Source organism: Tyto alba, unplaced genomic scaffold (assembly GCF_018691265.1).
Source record: "Tyto alba isolate M040663 unplaced genomic scaffold, T.alba_DEE_v4.0 Super-Scaffold_2, whole genome shotgun sequence".
Taxonomy (NCBI): domain Eukaryota; kingdom Metazoa; phylum Chordata; class Aves; order Strigiformes; family Tytonidae; genus Tyto; species Tyto alba.
This window is the reverse complement of record NW_024881282.1, coordinates 29991648-30008110: the sequence shown is the minus strand read 5'-3', so window position 1 is coordinate 30008110 and position 16463 is coordinate 29991648. Positions and strand designations below refer to the sequence as shown.

The window sequence follows — 16463 nt, the reverse complement described above, 5'->3', positions numbered from 1 at the left end:
GAGGAGTTGGGGGTTTGGAGGCGTTGCGAAATGGCTGTGGGACAACCGCGCCCGGCGCCGCTTCGGGGAAGCCGTGTGTGTGCGTGCGCGCGTAAGCTACGCCGAGAGCGGCTGTTCCACGTGTGGGAGCCGGCGGTGGGCAAAGCGGGCCGGGCGGGGACCCGGCTGCCGGCCTGTGGCCTGGCGTGGTGATGGTTGAAAGTGATGCAACCAGCCAGTCTCTCAAAATAAGGGCAAAAAAACAGAGGCGGCGGAAGGGAGGAAACCGAGGGCAAAGAAGGGAAGTGATGAGAGGAGGTGAGCGTGCTGCTGAGTGACTTAATTACTTTTTTTCAGTTCTTTTTTGCAGCTTGCATTGGTGACATGCACAACCCAGCAACCGTGGCTCGCCGCAACTCCCGGCTCACGATGATGAAAGCTGCAGTGTTGGTTTTCCTTATTACAGCCTGCTGATGTATGCGGAGTTTAATCCCAAAAGGATTAATGTGCAGGGGGAAGGAGAATGGGGGGGGGTGGTAGTTTGGATTGTGTGGATCATTGATTTAATAAAAAATAGTATATAAATAACAAAATAACAGAGTTTTACTGAAAGAATATCTAAGCTGAATGAGAAATAGGAAAGCAACAGAAGAAGAAGCAATTGTGTGTGCTCAATCCTTCTGGAAACTCTTCAACAGAAGAGATCCTGAGCCTCAGCCCCTACATTTCAGTTTTTTCTACTGTGCAGTTTGGGTTGTTTTTCCGCACCTCTCAGCGGTGTTGAGTGCCCCAGTTTAGCAATAGCATCGAGGAGTTCAGGTATCATGCAGCACTGTTGAGTGTAGAAAAGCAGATTTTACACGGATAAAATCATGTGACATAAACATACAGGCATGCAATGCATATGTAAATATGTAAATGAATTCTCAGTTTCGGAAATGTAAATTCAGCAGGCAACTGGTATCCTCTGTGCTATGGGTATTCCAATAAAACATACCAAGCAGTAGAAGAAATACAGTATTACAGGAAAAAGTGATAACACGTTCATTGTCTAAATTGTCAGTGAAAGCCACTGAAGCAAAGGCTTGAGGCTCGGAAATGGAATTTTAAAAGATGTTTTATGGACATACAGCTCCTCTCCTATTTGAAGTCTTACACTATTATAAAGAACCCTGGCCTAAATTTCAGAGCCCTCTCCAAACAGACGTACAAGTATTCTTCAGTTTCTTTGTTGCCCATAAAGCTCTATCATGGGTCCAGGATCCAGATTCAGAGGGCTTAACTCCACCTAAGTCTCTACAGTTCCCATTGCATGAACATCTCAAGAGGCCTAGAGGCAATCAAATAGGAAGAGTAGATACATGAATTTAGATGGAAGTTATAACCTCTGAATCTGGGCCCTAGATCCAGGTCCAGGTTGTGAGTATTCAGTATTTGACTGAAGTATTGTTTTAATAGTGAACTGACATCTGTGGGATGCAAACAAGACGCACCTCAGAAGACCGCTACTTGTCAGAGTAAAGTTTTTTATACGGCTCACTACAGAGAAAATCAGCGTTGCAATCTTAATCCTGAACTTGTGTGACTCCTGTAGTTTTCATAAAGCATGCAATTTCAAGGACTAGATGTGATCTGCCAGGGCAGCTAATAAGCAGATACCTGCTGCAGGAAACAGATGGATGCCAGCCGTCTTTGCCAGCTGTCTCTTTCTAAAGGATAATCCCTATCGTTGAGTGGAACACATTAATATGCTTTCACTTCATCAGACCAAAAAGCTCTCTCTTAGCAGGTACTTGTACAGAGGAGAAAGTTCAACCGAGAGAATCTTCTCCAGTTTTGCCTGCCAGCATCTTTCAGATATTTGCAGTTATACCATCTTTAGATTCGCAGGCTGGACAATGCTGAGCACATCAGCTTGGTCCAGCAAATGCCTACGCCTGTACTTTGCTTGATCATCAAGCATGAGCAGTCAAAACAACTCAGTCAACTTCAAGACTATGGTTGTGTGTTTCTCCACATACAGACTAGAGCTCAGCAGCGAGGACTGAAACCTAAGAGAGCAGCACATTAGTATCAGAGAATACAGGTCCGCTGCATCCAGGAATCCCTTTAGTACTCATTTCTCCTCTTTCCTCTACCTTATGCCGCAGGGAACAGTCGAAGAGGGTATTTCAGCTCTCCACCAGCCGCCTGGAAGCTGACCTTTCTAAGGGTGGTAACAACACTACTGAACACTCTACCAACACTGAAGAGTGCTTATGAGCAAAAAGTCTGTTTGTGTACAAATGATAACATCTCCCCAAGTTAAGCTGCAATGTGCATAGTTGTTGCACAGAAAGTACCTGGCCTCAGTTTGTAAAATAAGTATTTGTAGCAAGTATCTTTGAAATCCAGTGTTTATTTTTCCTTATTATTTAGCTAAACACATGGAATGATTTAGCATTGGGTCTGTGAATCTTATGTCTCATTACAGGTATTGTAGACTTTCTGAGGAGACCTAAACATTTGACTGAGAGCTGGTGGGTTTTTTATCCTGAGTGTCTCTATGCCAGATAACAAATAAGTTGTATCATTTTGAAAGTTCATGACAAAAATGAATCCTAAAAATGTACCGAGTTTTATGATAAATTTATGTTGCTAACATGTTGCAATCTTTTAAGATTGTTTTCCAACTCACACTGACTTCAGGAAGGTAAACCTACTGAAACCAGTGGCTTTATCGTTTTTATTGTGATTATATGTATAGTTTAGATTTGATACAACATATCCTCCAATACTGTTTTGCAAATTGGAGCCTAATCCTATTTCCTTTGAAGCTGGCTAGCAGAAGTCTGCTGGTTTCAATGGGAGGATAATTCCTTTTTGTGAATAAGGAAAAGCATTCACATAAAATAATACTGTCAGAAATGAAGAAATACCTAGTGGTGTCTATAAACTCAGAGAGTTAAAATTCTCACCAAATGTTTATTTCAGAAACAGTGAAACACTGCATGTTGTACAGGGACATGAACAGCTAGAATGATGCAAACTGCCTATAAAAGTCACTATTTCAGATTTTCTATGTCTATTCTAACACCGTCTCTCTTTCCCTCTCTGATTTTTTTACTTCTTGGTATTCTTGTATCTGTTGTGAATGACACTGGTTTACTATTTGCTCTAGTGCTTTTTATTCCTGTGGCGACAAGTATAATACTAGTTGCAAAGCTGACAATATGCTAAAAACTAAAAGGAAATATCTCTATGTGTCAGTGATAGACTCAATCACATGTGTACTTCTATATTTATCATTATTTTCAATTCCCAGTGCTATTCCATACAAGCACAGAAAGTTTCTTGTGTACAGTTTAAATTTACATATTTAATTTGCTTAATGCCCTCTGGCTTCACATTTGAGTGTGGAAATTTAAAAGGAAAAGTGATATTTCTAATGCTACATTGTACCTGTGATTATTCCATTATAAAATTGACATTTTTCATTTCAGAGCTTCTGGAGTTTTATTATGCCTTATACCTCTCCGATCACAATATATAGCAATGGTTCATGACATATTTCCTTATGGAACTGGTGATGTATGCTTCCAAGCAGCTAGAAAATACTCTTGGGAGTATTAACAATGCTCGTAACATAATGAAACCTATTTTCACCACTGGCATTCATGCTTTTTGCCTATTCAAGAGGTATAAAGGACGTGGATATAGGCTATACTGAGTTCCAACCTGAAAGAAGCTTCCAGACAGACAACCACAGCTGGACATTCTTCCCTGCTCCCTCTGGGGGGACAGAGATGTTTCTGAGCTGCTCATGCAGTCAGCTGGCACAGATCAGAGCAGGATCCAGGCTGCTTTCACCTTTGGTGGGACTGGGGTTGGCACTGGACATGCAAAACCACCAGGCAGTTGTTACTGTCGTCTTGCCAGAGTGCCGTACCCTTGGCACTCCACAAGATCGAGACTGGTTTAATTTATTTAAGTGAAGTTGCACTGAGGTGAATACATTCCAGGACAATTTTTCATTTCTCCTGGCAATCAAGGGCACTTCTCCTGTTGTCTGCGTTGCCAGCCCCTATCCTAGCTTCCTCCTGCCTCTTGGTGCTGCTGCATTCCCATTCCATCCCATCCCTGTGCCAACCCCTATTTGCAGCAGGTCTGCCCTTTTCTCCTTCATGTGGATGTTTCTTGGGTCATCCCCTCAGTTTGAGAACAGCTACATGAGTGGGTTTTAGACTGGGGGCACTGAAGGCAGCGGCTGATGCAGTAGCAGATCTCCCTCTCCTGCATGTTCAGGTAGCCCAGGCATTGCTTTATTCTGTGCCAGCTGGAGGGAACACAATAGCGCTTCAGAGCATTAAAATAAAACAACAAAAACATGAAAGCTACCAATGTAGTCTTATTTCTTACAAAGAGATGACCACAGAATTTTTGTCCTTTCTACAATGAAAATAAAGGAAGGGGCTACAGGAGGACATGGTGCTCTTTTTTTGTATAGTAACAGTGAGGCTTCCCTTACCTTTTCTGCTTTGGAATAGCCACTTTGTGGTGCACTCTGTGGAAGAGATGTTAGATTTCGTGCTCCAGGGCTTAAGCCAGTATCAGGCCCCCAAAGATCAAGAACCAACATGGGAGATGTTACTTCTGACCACTGCAAGATTCCTTCTGCCTTCTTCAACCTGTGCTGTGCGGTGCTGGCTCCTCCCAGGAGCAGGGTACTGCACTAGGCCAATTCACCCTGAGCCAGTCGGGCACTTCTGCTGATCCAAAAATGAAGATGCAGACATAATAATTACCGAGAAACTTGTGCTTTCAAGTCAGGGGGGGCTAAAGCTGCAACCTCAGAGCAGCGTGTTCACTAACTTGAGAAGAAACCTTGAGGAAGTCCAGCCTTGCACACCGGCCCGGTTTGCTAGAGGAACCAAATGAGAGTCCTCACCAAAGCTGGTGCCTGGGTATCAATCACCCCATCACCTGGACATTCCTGGGTTAGTTACCTCTGACAAACCCGAACCTTTGCAGGAGCCAGGCAGTCAAATTGCCTGAGCACACAGACCACCTCCTGTGTCGACACTCCCCCAGTGAGACAGAGGGATGGGGCTACTGACTCCGGGAATTCTGTGCCTTGACATTGCTGTGACCATGAAGCAGAACGCAGGATTTCAAGAGGTCTGTGCGGTTATCCTCGCGGAGCAGATAATCCCAGCTGTAACCTGCACCTCACGGACAGCCAGCAGGGAGGAGACACTGAGCCAGGACTCTCACATGAAGGCCTTTGCATCAGTCCAGCAAATTGGCCATACTGAAGCATGCCAGAATGACCACACCCCACGCGGATTTCCCATTTCTGTTACAAGAGACCATCCGCCTTCTCTGACCATGGGCTTGGGGATGGCTTCTTTTCTATAGGAAACATCTGATCCGCCCTAATCCCAGCCACAGTTTATATGTCTGCATTGGTTTAAGTTTTCAAGATGTCTTTGTGAAAGAAATAACCACCTTACTTTAAAATGAAGAAAAGCATAAACCTTTGTATTTCAAAGATCCCGAAAGCAGAGGTGAGGGGTCCCTCAGCAATAAGATCCTGGTGCTGTTTTGCATGTCGACCACCTGGGCCCTGGAAGGTTTCTCACAGGCGACAGCCTGGAGCGGGTGTCTGCCCACGCCAAGGCCAGGCAGCGGCTGGGCCTGCCCATGCGTTCCTGCCAGTTCCAGTCCCACCTAAACCCTGCAGGAAACCCTCGCCTGCTTGGTGAGTGGGGAAAATCCAGCGTTTTCTGGAAAACAATAAAAAAAGACTCAAAAAACTTTCCAGGCATGAATTTGGCGCAGGCTCACTCGGGCCCCCGCCCTCCGTCAGCGCGCCCACGCTCACGCCCGGGCTCTGCAGGTGCCCACGCACGACCCGCGGGGCCGGCCCAAGGCCTCGCCTCCGAGGCCGGGGGCGGGGGGTCCTCAGCCCCGGGGGGCGGCGGGAGGCAGCCCGCCCTCCCCGCCGAGCCCCGTCCTCCACAGCGCACACAGACGGGCCCCGCGCTCCTGCGGTCCCCGGCGTGGGGGGGGGGGGAGGCGCGGCCCGGCCGGGGCGGAGCGGAGCGGTCGGGGAAGGGGAGGGGGAAGGGGAGGGAGAACGCGGGGCTCCGCCGCCCCCCGCCCCGCCCCGCCCCGCCGCGCCCCATGGTGCCGGCGCGGGCGGGGGGGGGCCGAGGCAGAGGCAGCGAGGCCGGCGGGGCGCTCACACCCCGTGCCCGCCGCCGGGCATGGAGGGTGCCGAGGCGGCCGCCCGCGGCAGCGGCAGCACTACCGGCAGCAGCAGCGGCAGCAGCCCCGCACAGCCCCGCTGCTCCTCCTGCGGCTCCGGGCCGGCCGACGGCGAGGCGGCGGCGGCGGCGGCGGCGGCCATGGAGGAGCCGCTCGGGGAGGCTCCGTGCCCGGAGGTAACGGCGGCGGCGGCGGCGGCGGCGAGGAAGCAGCAGGGAGTGAAGCGGCATCACCACAAGCACAACCTGAAGCATCGCTACGAGCTGCAGGAGACCTTGGGCAAAGGCACCTATGGCAAAGTCAAGCGGGCCATCGAGAGGTTTTCTGGCAGAGTGGTAAGGCAGGCGGGAGGGCTTCTCTTTGCCTTTTTATCATATATATATATATATATATAATACATATATATATATACGCACACGTATATGTAGTTTTTCTTTCCAGCATCTACTCCATAGCGGAGCTGGCTGGGTGCATCCCCTCAGGGACCCGTTCGCAGACCCACCCGTGTGTGGGGCTGGCGGGTCTCGGTGGGGCAGGAGCCCGGCGTGGCCGCAGCCCACAGTGGCTCGGGTCTGTTCCCGCAGCCGGGAGTGGGGCAGCATCCCACCCGTGCCTGCAGCCGCTTGGGTCCAGGGCTTTGTCTGGGGTGCAAATCCTGAAGAGAAACTTTTTTTTTTTTTTTTTTTGGAGGGGGATGAGGGGGTGGGATGGTGGTGTGGAGTGGTGGTGATATTGTAGTAACACATCATATGTTTTAAAAGGATGTGTTATTATTGGAAAAATAGGGTGGCTTACTGTTTTTGTTTTGCTTTTATGTGCGGGTCCACTGTGAGCAGTTATTCTTTCCCCACTGGAAATTCACAGTTGAGTGAAACCTGTCACATCCCCTGGCTAACCAAAGCTGCTCACAGAGTACCGTCAGAAGGGCAAACATTGGTCCCCCAGTTAAAAATGCTGTGATTCAGTCATACTTTCGTGACCTGAACTTTGCTGACACCTAAAAAAATTGTGGGGACTGCAACCCAGCCCCTTTGGTTTTCACGAGCCCTTTCAGCGCTCGGTGGTGCCGGCTGGCTCGAGACTTCAAGCAGCCCGGAGGTTGTCCAGCAATAACTCAGCTCCAGCATTTCCTCATTGGCGCAGCGCTCCAGCAGGGCGCAGAAATGCAATTGCAGAAATGTACACATTAGTCAGAGTTATTGTCATTTTTGCTTCCCTGAAATATGTAACTATCCACAGAGGGCAAGTGAATGAGAGGCAGGCGTTGCATTAAAGATTGCCTGGAGAAATAGATGGTTTCCTAAAGAGGTCTTAATGCTGCTTTTCATGTGAAGTAGACTAATTGAGTTTTCACTAGACTTTATCTAAGAGCAAGACATTTCCCTTGTGACGTTACAAGTTTTGTCTTATTTATCTTCCCTTTCGGTTGCCTGGAAGCTCAACACTCGCACAGAGGCAGAAGCAACTGTAAAATTGAAAATGGAATTGCAGATGCCATGGCTTTAATAAGGGACACTTGCTTTGCAACTAAATATCTTTGTGTCGACAGTGGAAATGAGAGTTTCAGCCAAGTTGTAGAGTCATATCATGTATGCTTTCAGTTTATTAGCTCATTTGGAGGCTGGCTAAAGAGAAACCAGAGATGGACATCTGCACATGCTCACTCCAAGTCCATGACTTTTAAAGTTTGCTGTCTTGGCTGTTTTACAATTTCAGACTAACAAAAGCTCCAGGGCTTGTTATATACTATTATTTTGTACGTCAGTAGATTATTTTTGAGTTGTGTTACAAGATGTAGTAAACCAGCAAATACATCAAAAAGACCTTTTTTAAAAGACTTGGTAAATTAAAAAAAAAAAAAAAAAAAAGGTGACAGTGTTGTAAATGAGATTTAGTTTGGGGAAGGGCCTTCACAGAGGAAAGGATGTAGCGTAGATGTGTATCTCCTGAATTAACAGCACACTGGGTCTTTCTGTATTTTGCTATGTCAAGCACTTCAGCTACACAGCTAAGGATACTTGGATGACGCTGTCTGAACTGAGTTTATATGGCTAATGACATCTTGAAATGGAGAGGGTGGAAATCAGAATACCCATGCAATCTTAAATGCAGTAAAAATGTTACACATGCTCCATCAGCTGGTATGTAGAAGCTAAACAAATCCTTACTGGGGTGTGAGTTTTATACTGTAGTAATACAAGCCTTGGCGTGTGGCACTTTATAATTATTAACTAGTCTGCAGGCAAGTTCTGGTGTAACGTGTCTGTTTGAACTTTAACATCTGTGAATGTATGTAAAATATCCACATTTTGTCTGCTTACAGAATAAAAGCTAGTTGTCAGGAGTCCAGCCAAAGCAATGTGAATGGAAAACGCTTCTTGTTTTCTGACAGTTCCTGTGTCTGGCTGTTGCAGTGAGCACCGATTGCTTTCAGTGGGTGAGACGAGAGCGCCGACAGGATGACTAATCAGAGAGGGGCAGAGTTTTCCTGCAGTTCCACCCCCCCCCCCCCCCCCCCCCCCAAGACTTTTCCCTTCCCTTTCCTCAGTTCTCATTAGTGGGCAGCATGGATGAGCAGGTAGGACTGGGTGTCCGTGCCCGTGTCCAGCCGGGGATGCACAGAGTGAGCCATCTTGCACCACGTCCAGTGCGAATCATCTCACAGCCGGCAGCCAGGTAGCGAGAGTCCCAAGGTCGCTCTAGTCCCGTCTGTTTGCTTCCTATTCTGCGACTGGTTTAGCTAATCATCTTTTTCTTTACTCAGCAGTAAGCAGGTATTTGAAGCTGTATGCTAACAGATTGCAAAGCTGGACCTTGGCAGCGGCATTGTGTACCAAGTCATCAGCCTTGTCCAGGCGATTCTCCTATTTGGCCTTTCCGCTTCTCTTGTCCGTTAACAATCTCTTTAGCTGCACTGCATTTCATGAAGATGTTTGCATGATTACCCAGGCTTTTAATATGAAGCATAAACTTTGGACTTGTCGCCGTCCATATAAATAGAGAGCTCAGGATTGAATTCGATTTCGATTAAGTAAAACAAAGGTGAGAAGACAGTTCGAGCCAAGGTACAGATGTGATTTAGTCCTGTGCTGTTGGGAATCAGTAGCAGGATTTCTGTTGACTTGAATGAAAGTAGTAGTTGGCACTTATTAATAGATTGCAGGTCTATTCAGATTGTTATAATTTCTTTGTCTTTCCTCTTAACTCAGTGGAACATGATCGTGAAGCTTCTTGCCATAAAGCTCCAGGGTAGATTGTATGATACATTTAGTTTGTTATTGGAAGCAACTTCTGTGAATTTGTGTATTAGTTACCACAGTGACTACAGACAATATTGCATGCTGCATGAAGCAGTTAAAATATTGCCCACTACATGACGTATGAGGTGCCTAATTTTGCCAGCAACATTTCCTTCATTAGTACTGGCTCAGTATACGCTGTGTAACTTATGATATTTTAAATTAAGGCACCTGTTAGTAAGTGTAAGGACGAAGAGATGATATCGCAAGCCTGTGAAGTAACACTCACGTTGACATTTCTGTGGGTGTTTTCTCCACCTGTCATCTTGCACGTTTAAACCAAAGAACTGAGCTTTTGTTCATGTTACGTATTCAGTGTTTGTTAGCCAAGAAATCCAGAGCTACACTTACGTCAGCCTTAGATAAGCTGTGTATTGACCACCTCTGGCTGATCCCATGCATGGTGCATGAAGATGGTAGATGCTTCTGGGTGGTTCTTTGAGTAGATTATTCCCCTGGAGTTAATACTCCTGATAATGCAACTTTGCATACAGATAGTTGTTTTCAGTCTTGCTATCTGTCTTCTCCTGACGTTATACAGAAAGCAACGCCTGGATACAAAAATGCATTAACTTTAATTACATTAATGTTAGTAAAGGAGCACGTAGCTCTCTAAAACATGGAAGATATCAGGTAAACCCTGCTAGGCTGCCTAGAGCGCTCCCAGCAGAGTTTAACCCAGGGGTCTGATACCCCAGCCAGTTTGCAGCTCCCCGTGGGTGCCCTCCTGCCAGATGCTCTGCTGGGAGTCACTTGCTCTCGCGGCCACTGCTGGACCTGGAGCTTGCTAGCATTGCTGGTTAGCTGTTACAACCTCTCAAGAAGCACTCTGCGTTATCCGTGCTTCCTTTCGGTTACCATCTGTCCTCAGGAGAGATTTTGCCGTTTGCAGAAGCCAGGAGCTTTGGTCCCTTTCTCTCCTTAGGCTGCGTTTGGGAGGCGGTGGGCAATAGCCGCGGTGGCCTCCCCTCCACCTTTGCGCCCTTCTCTGCTTGAGAGCCAGGACATCTTTTCTTCCTCCTCACCAGCAGGTGGAGGAAGCACTATTCTCCTCCCGCCCTTCCTCTGGAAAGTTAATTATTTTGGAAATTGATGACAAGCTGCAGCCCAACGTGAAAAACAGGCATGCAGTGCATATTTGTGCAGGTGTGTTATGTGTGGTGGTGCTTGTTATTTATCTCTTTTGCCTAGAAGTGCAAGTAGAAGGATGCTGCCGAATTAAATTGGTTGCTGAATTAAAATCTTGTAAAGAACCCCCGATCTTGAGAGCAACAGGAATATTTTTAGCTTCAATGCTTTGAAACAGCTCTGCTTCATGATGCTTTTGGAGAGTCTCACAGGGTTTCTGAAATCCTGAAACAGCAACAGATTACATGAAAGGAGGACCTTTGCTTTGCTGATTGTATTTCTCCATATTAGGACAAAACCAAAACATGAATACCAACAATGACAGCTCTGTCATGTCAGTAATTAAGGTCTGGTTGGCCGCACAACCATTTGTTTGTCTGTGGTGTGGTTTTTAAGGGTTCTAAATAACAAGATAAAAGTGTGCTCGTGGGTCGTTGAAAACTGTGAAAGCCAGGTGGGATGTTTCTCCCAAGTCTGCTCTGCTTTGCTAATATCGTACCAAATGTGGGTATCTCTCTCTTCCTGTTTATGCACATGAATTCTCTTACTGTTAATGAGATGTTATATTTCCATTTTTTTCTTGAATTTCTGCTTCAGTTAGCACCTGGGTCACTACTTAATATTGACTTTTTTTTTTTTTTTTCAAATCTTCATTGCTCGATGTGCATCTTCTGCAGGATAATATCCAAATCTGATGCAGAACTGTTGTTGTTTTTTTTTTTTTGTTGTTCTTAAGATATCTTCCTTTATTGCAGACACTGGTGGAAGTATCTACACAACACTGCTGTGATGTGAAGTGCTTGTACAGTACTTTGCACAGCAGGATCCCGATTCGTGAATGTGACTTCCACAGCTATGATAATACACTTGAATAATAGTAACAATGGCTCGTATCACTACCCAGTTTTATACATGAGAAAGAAAAACTTGCCGATTTAAAGCCAAAATAATCAGCAGCATTGGCTGGTTTTGACTGTACAACCTAATACCTGATTTTTCCAGACGTGTGGAGTACGTAGCATCCGCGTGCTGCGGATGACAGCTGCCTCCTGCAGAGCTCGGTCTCTCCTGCTTCCCGGGCTCTCTCTTTGCCCTGGGCTTTTGTCCCTGTGTGACGTTTGGCTTCGGTCTCCCTTCCCGGCCCTTTCGCAGGGCACTGGCGCGGCTGCCTCCCTCTTTGTCCCGCGTGCCAGCGCCGTGACCCGCGCCGAGCGCGCTGCCTCGCTCCCCGCTCCCGAGCTGGCAGCTGCTGGCAGAACCTGCGCAGCCTGTGGCCGGGGGGCTGCCTGCGGCGCTTCTGGGGGGGGGGGGGGCCAGGCGTCCCTCTGCGGAAGAGGGATTCTTGCAAAATGTATTGCCAAAAACCTTACCGAAGACGTGCTAACGGAGTTCTTTTTAGGGACTCGTAAAGTGACTGAATCTGGACGACATTTTCACGGCGCTGAAGGCACGTTAGTGAAACTTGGGTTGTCTTCTGTAAAAAAAAAAAAAAAAAAAAAAAAAAAAAAAAAATTGTACCAAAGCATGCATGGAAACTCTAGATCTGGAATGAATAGAAGTTGGAGAGCATATATGGGCTTGCAAATAGTTCTGCTGCTAATTTGTTATTTGTTCCACCCTTATTTATTAGATGCGTTCTGAGACTGGTTTAAATAGCAAAAAGAAAAAACCACTGAACTTAATCTAATGTAATTCCCAGTGAATATTGTGTGCTTATTACAATAGGAGTTACCACCTGGTTTTATAAAATTACTACAGTTTTCACATAAACACTTGTTTAACTGAAATGCCAGAGACCACCTGAACATCAAGGACTGCAGACAGAAAAAACTGATTACAGCATACAGGTCATTAGGGGAGAGGCTCTAGTACAAAATACTTGTTTTCTGCACTGAGAATTCTTGTTGGAAAAGCAGCTTTTTTTTTTTTTTTCCCAGGGAAGTATGGTTCAGTCTGAATTAATGACTAGCCAGTAAAGGGTCATGTGAATATGTTAGCTTGTCAAATATTTTACCAAATTAAAGAACAGCATGCTCTTTCTGAGCTTTGAGGTGACATCAGGTGATAACTAATTCAACGATGTTGGACTCTCTTGCAGATGAAGAAATTAAAAGTTTCTGAGAGACTGTTGCTGCTTTGTCCCGTTCCACCCCACCCCCCCCCCCCCCCCCGCCCCGCCCAAATTGGATTGAACAATTTTGGGCAGGTCAAATAAATTCCCTGTGTCTCAGTGTATCCATTTCTGCTACTTAATATAGGAAGTTAAACTAATTAACAGGGCACACTTTGGCCTGATACATACCTAGTGTGTTCCCTCTAAATGTGAAATTCACAACAGAATTTGAGCCAATGTTTATAAGGCAGCCTTCAGCTAAAACCACTATAAAATGCCTGAGCATTATTACAAATGGTTCCACGGCACCATATGCTAGGGAACACAACAGAATGGAAATTGCTTGTACAAAGTCTTTCATTAGATATGGCTAAAATATACTGCATTTTTTGGTGGCATGTGTTCTAAAAATTATTATTATTTTTTTAAAAACCGCAATGTGGATTTGCCATGTGGAGACAATTATTGCATATATTGTAGTTTGGGGTCATACATGTTGAATAAAACTGTGTGGAATGTGCAGTTCTTGTGAACAATTGTTTATTCTTTACAAAACTGTAATCGTAGTTAGTCTGTGTTTTGTCTGGTAAATAAATAATGAGAGAGTCTTTGCTGGAGTGAGGAATTGGGAGGAGGCGGGTGGTGGTCACGACAGTGCCAAGGAAGAATGACGAATGTGGGTTGAAAACCGGTTCCAGGTATATCAGCCTTTAACGCCAGCAGGTCAGCATGTGCACAGCCATGGTAATCCAAATGTGGAGCATATGGGACGTGTTTCCTAAGCCCACATACCAGGGATTCGGAAATTGGCTGCTGACCTTTGCTTCAATGTGGGCACCTCCATGGCTTGGGTCTGCCTCCCGTACCACGCTTGCGTACCCTCTGTGGGAACCAGGGTGCTCCTCTCGGAGGGACGCTTGTTGAGGACAACTTCTCGCTGTCATCTTACACGCTCTTCCTGTGTGAAGTGGGACCACGGCACGCGTTTTCGGCCGCATCCCTGGACGATGCTCTGAAGCCAGAAGCGCGGGTTTGCCTCCGGTCTCGGGGTGGTATCGGAGCTCGCAGCATGGGTGGCAAGGAGCGGTGGTGGCAGCTGCCAACTCCTCCTCTGCGTGGCATGGCCAGAGCCTCAGCAGCTCTTGACCTGGGCAGAGGGGGAGGCTGCTGCCGGTGCCCAGCTTTGGCATACCGCTCGGATGGTTTGCATGCCACCAGGGATGGGCGTGTTGGTGTTGGAATCTCTGGCCTACGGAGGGTATTGATCTTGTTTCTTCTTGTATCCTATGTAGGTCAGGATTTGTCCCTAAATCTCCCAGGTGTGCACCGGACACTTTATAGGGAAAAACCTCTTGTCATTAGCCCTGATGGGTTGATGTACTTGGGATAGTTGGTATGTCAGAGGAAATGTCTCAGATTAAAAGGTCCCTGACTAAATATGCAAATGATATTTGTCAGCGTTTCCCTCATCTTCCAGCAGATGTGAGTACCATGTGTGTCCATTTAATAAACTAAACTCAAAATAATTTCCACTTTTGCTAGATATGAGGCATAGCTGGGGGGGGTGGGGAGCAAACTACAAAGCAAGATAAAAACTGCATATGTGTGGTGTTATATTTGATGACCAATTCATTAAAGCCATAAGTGTATCCAGGCTTTCAATAGTGTTCTCCTGCTGTTGCTTCCTGTACTCCCTGGCTACAAAATCAGTCTCTATGGCTCTCATTTGTCTTACCCACATGAAAGACTTTGAGCATCTGCAAGTTATGATTTGAGAAGTATCTGCTTTTAAGCAGAATATATTTATCACCGTGTCTTCATAGGCAACATAGTATGTTGTATAAATTAGGGGATCCTAGACCTTTGAACACTAGGGGTCTGGGTGAGATACTCCATGAGCGTATGGTGTCTGGCCATACCCATCAAACATCCTGGACCCACACCAAAAATGCCAGATGTTCAATAGATGTGGAGGCCCTCCCCTAACCTTTGCTGCATGTTGCAAAGGGGGGAGGGGGCGAGGTTGTAGCCATCCGTTGCACTTTTGCTGTTTTAGGACTCTCGTTTGAACGCAGTATTGTTTATATTTTGCAGTGGAGACCATGAACCAAGCCTCAATTCACTCTGTTAAACTATTGCATGGTATAATTGCTTAGTGTTCCCTAACTCTCCAAAGACAGATGGGATTTGCTTTTAGCTCTGGTGATTTACGAGACATCAGTCCTTAAAGCTGCCACTAGCCCATGACGGGATGCAAGTCCTGGGTCTTGCTCAAGTGTGAACTTTTTCAGGCTCTGTTCTTACCAATGGAGGAAAATAATAAAATGCTTTAATGGGTGGTTCCTTTCATGTAAGAAAACCCAGCCATGCAGCAGCTCTGGGAGAAGGGGTTGACATGGCTGGCATCTTTGAAACCATTCTGGCTAGTTGTAGGTGAATGCAAAATCACAAAATAAACACAGGACTTGTGGTTTGTGAGTATTAAGGCAGCTGAGGTTGCTTAGGTTAACGCGTGGACCAACATAACTGTTAATTTCTGGGTGCCTTCTTGGCCTTCCCCTCTCCCTGCTGGTGTTTCCCACCTCCTGTCAGCCACACCTCCAGCATGGCACCTCAGCCCCATTGCCGTTGGGTCCCCCGGGGTGCCAGCCCGGTGAAGGGGAGGCTCTCCTGCACCTCGCCTGGGGCTGGCTGCCTGCATGATGAAGCACTAACATGGCTGCTCCGTCCCTGTTGCCTTGCCTTCCTGGGGGGACGTTGGCCTGTGGTAATCCCAGAGCCCCTTGGCTACCCTGGCCTGGCAGCCGGCATGTGGGACAACTTAGGCAGAGAGGCTGGAAGAGCCGAGTGTCTTTGTTCTGAGGTCTGGAGGCCAGAGGGACTTGCAATTTTCCTAATGTCTCGCTATGCCGAGGAGCTGAGTCAGCGTATTTGGGCTTAAGCACTACTGCCTTGGAATAAAGACACTAGTTAAGGGATATTAGGCAAAAATAAAAATATTCGTTGTTCCTATGAAGAGATACCATGCCAAGTTGGGAGACTAAATTTAGCCATTCACGGGTAGATCAGAAAGATTCGGGTCTTGCTGTCGATGGAGATCTCAAAGCCTCCATATCATATTTCACATACACAAAAAGGCATTTAATTTCTGCTACAATTTTTAATCTCCGTGAAATACCTGATGGTGAATGATATCTCCCTTTATTTGAGGTGCAAGTGTTATTTCCAAAGTGTGAATATTTTTTTAATCGCAAAAAGTAGCGCTGAGGGTTGAATAAAAATACCTGTCTGAGCTGTGTAGTAACTGAGCAAATGTTCCTTTTTGTTAAACAGTGTTTTGTTGGGTTTTTTTGTCATTGATGCAAAAAGGTTAAGTCTTTTGCACACAAGTTTGACAGGGGAAGGTGATGAAGCATTTTTTAAAAAAACAGCTCCTGATGCACCTGTTTGGAGCTGTCATTTATTTATGTATTTTTGCCATTGCACTCTGCACAAATCCAATCTTGTAGCTTCCCCAGCAGAGTTCAGCTCAGGAAGGAGGAGGGAAGGCCAGCCGGTCCCCGAGGTGGCTGGGGTTGCTCAGCGCAGCCCCGTACTCAGCAGCGGTTTTGGCAGGGCCATGCTGCAAGTCTTTGTTTTGGCATGAGGGTAAAAAAAAAGCCTTTGGGAGAAGAAGAGGGAAGAATGCAACCTTC

General features: G+C 46.4%; 1 protein-coding gene and 1 long non-coding RNA gene across 2 annotated transcripts in view; both read left to right on the top strand.

Moving 5' to 3' along the window:
* The first annotated feature begins 5 nt into the window (after positions 1-5).
* On the top strand, positions 6-572 carry LOC116964543. Its single transcript, XR_004408788.1, has 2 exons — positions 6-79; positions 337-572. It is a non-coding gene; the product is annotated as an uncharacterized LOC116964543 (long non-coding RNA).
* A 5583-nt stretch (positions 573-6155) lies between these two features.
* The window catches only part of NUAK1 (NUAK family kinase 1), a 49306-nt gene continuing 38998 nt past the window's right edge, over positions 6156-16463 (top strand). The window contains exon 1 of the mRNA XM_033004409.2: positions 6156-6563. Coding sequence (XP_032860300.2) covers positions 6228-6563 — 336 coding nt within the window. The 5' untranslated portion in view covers positions 6156-6227. The remainder of the gene's footprint in view (positions 6564-16463) is intronic.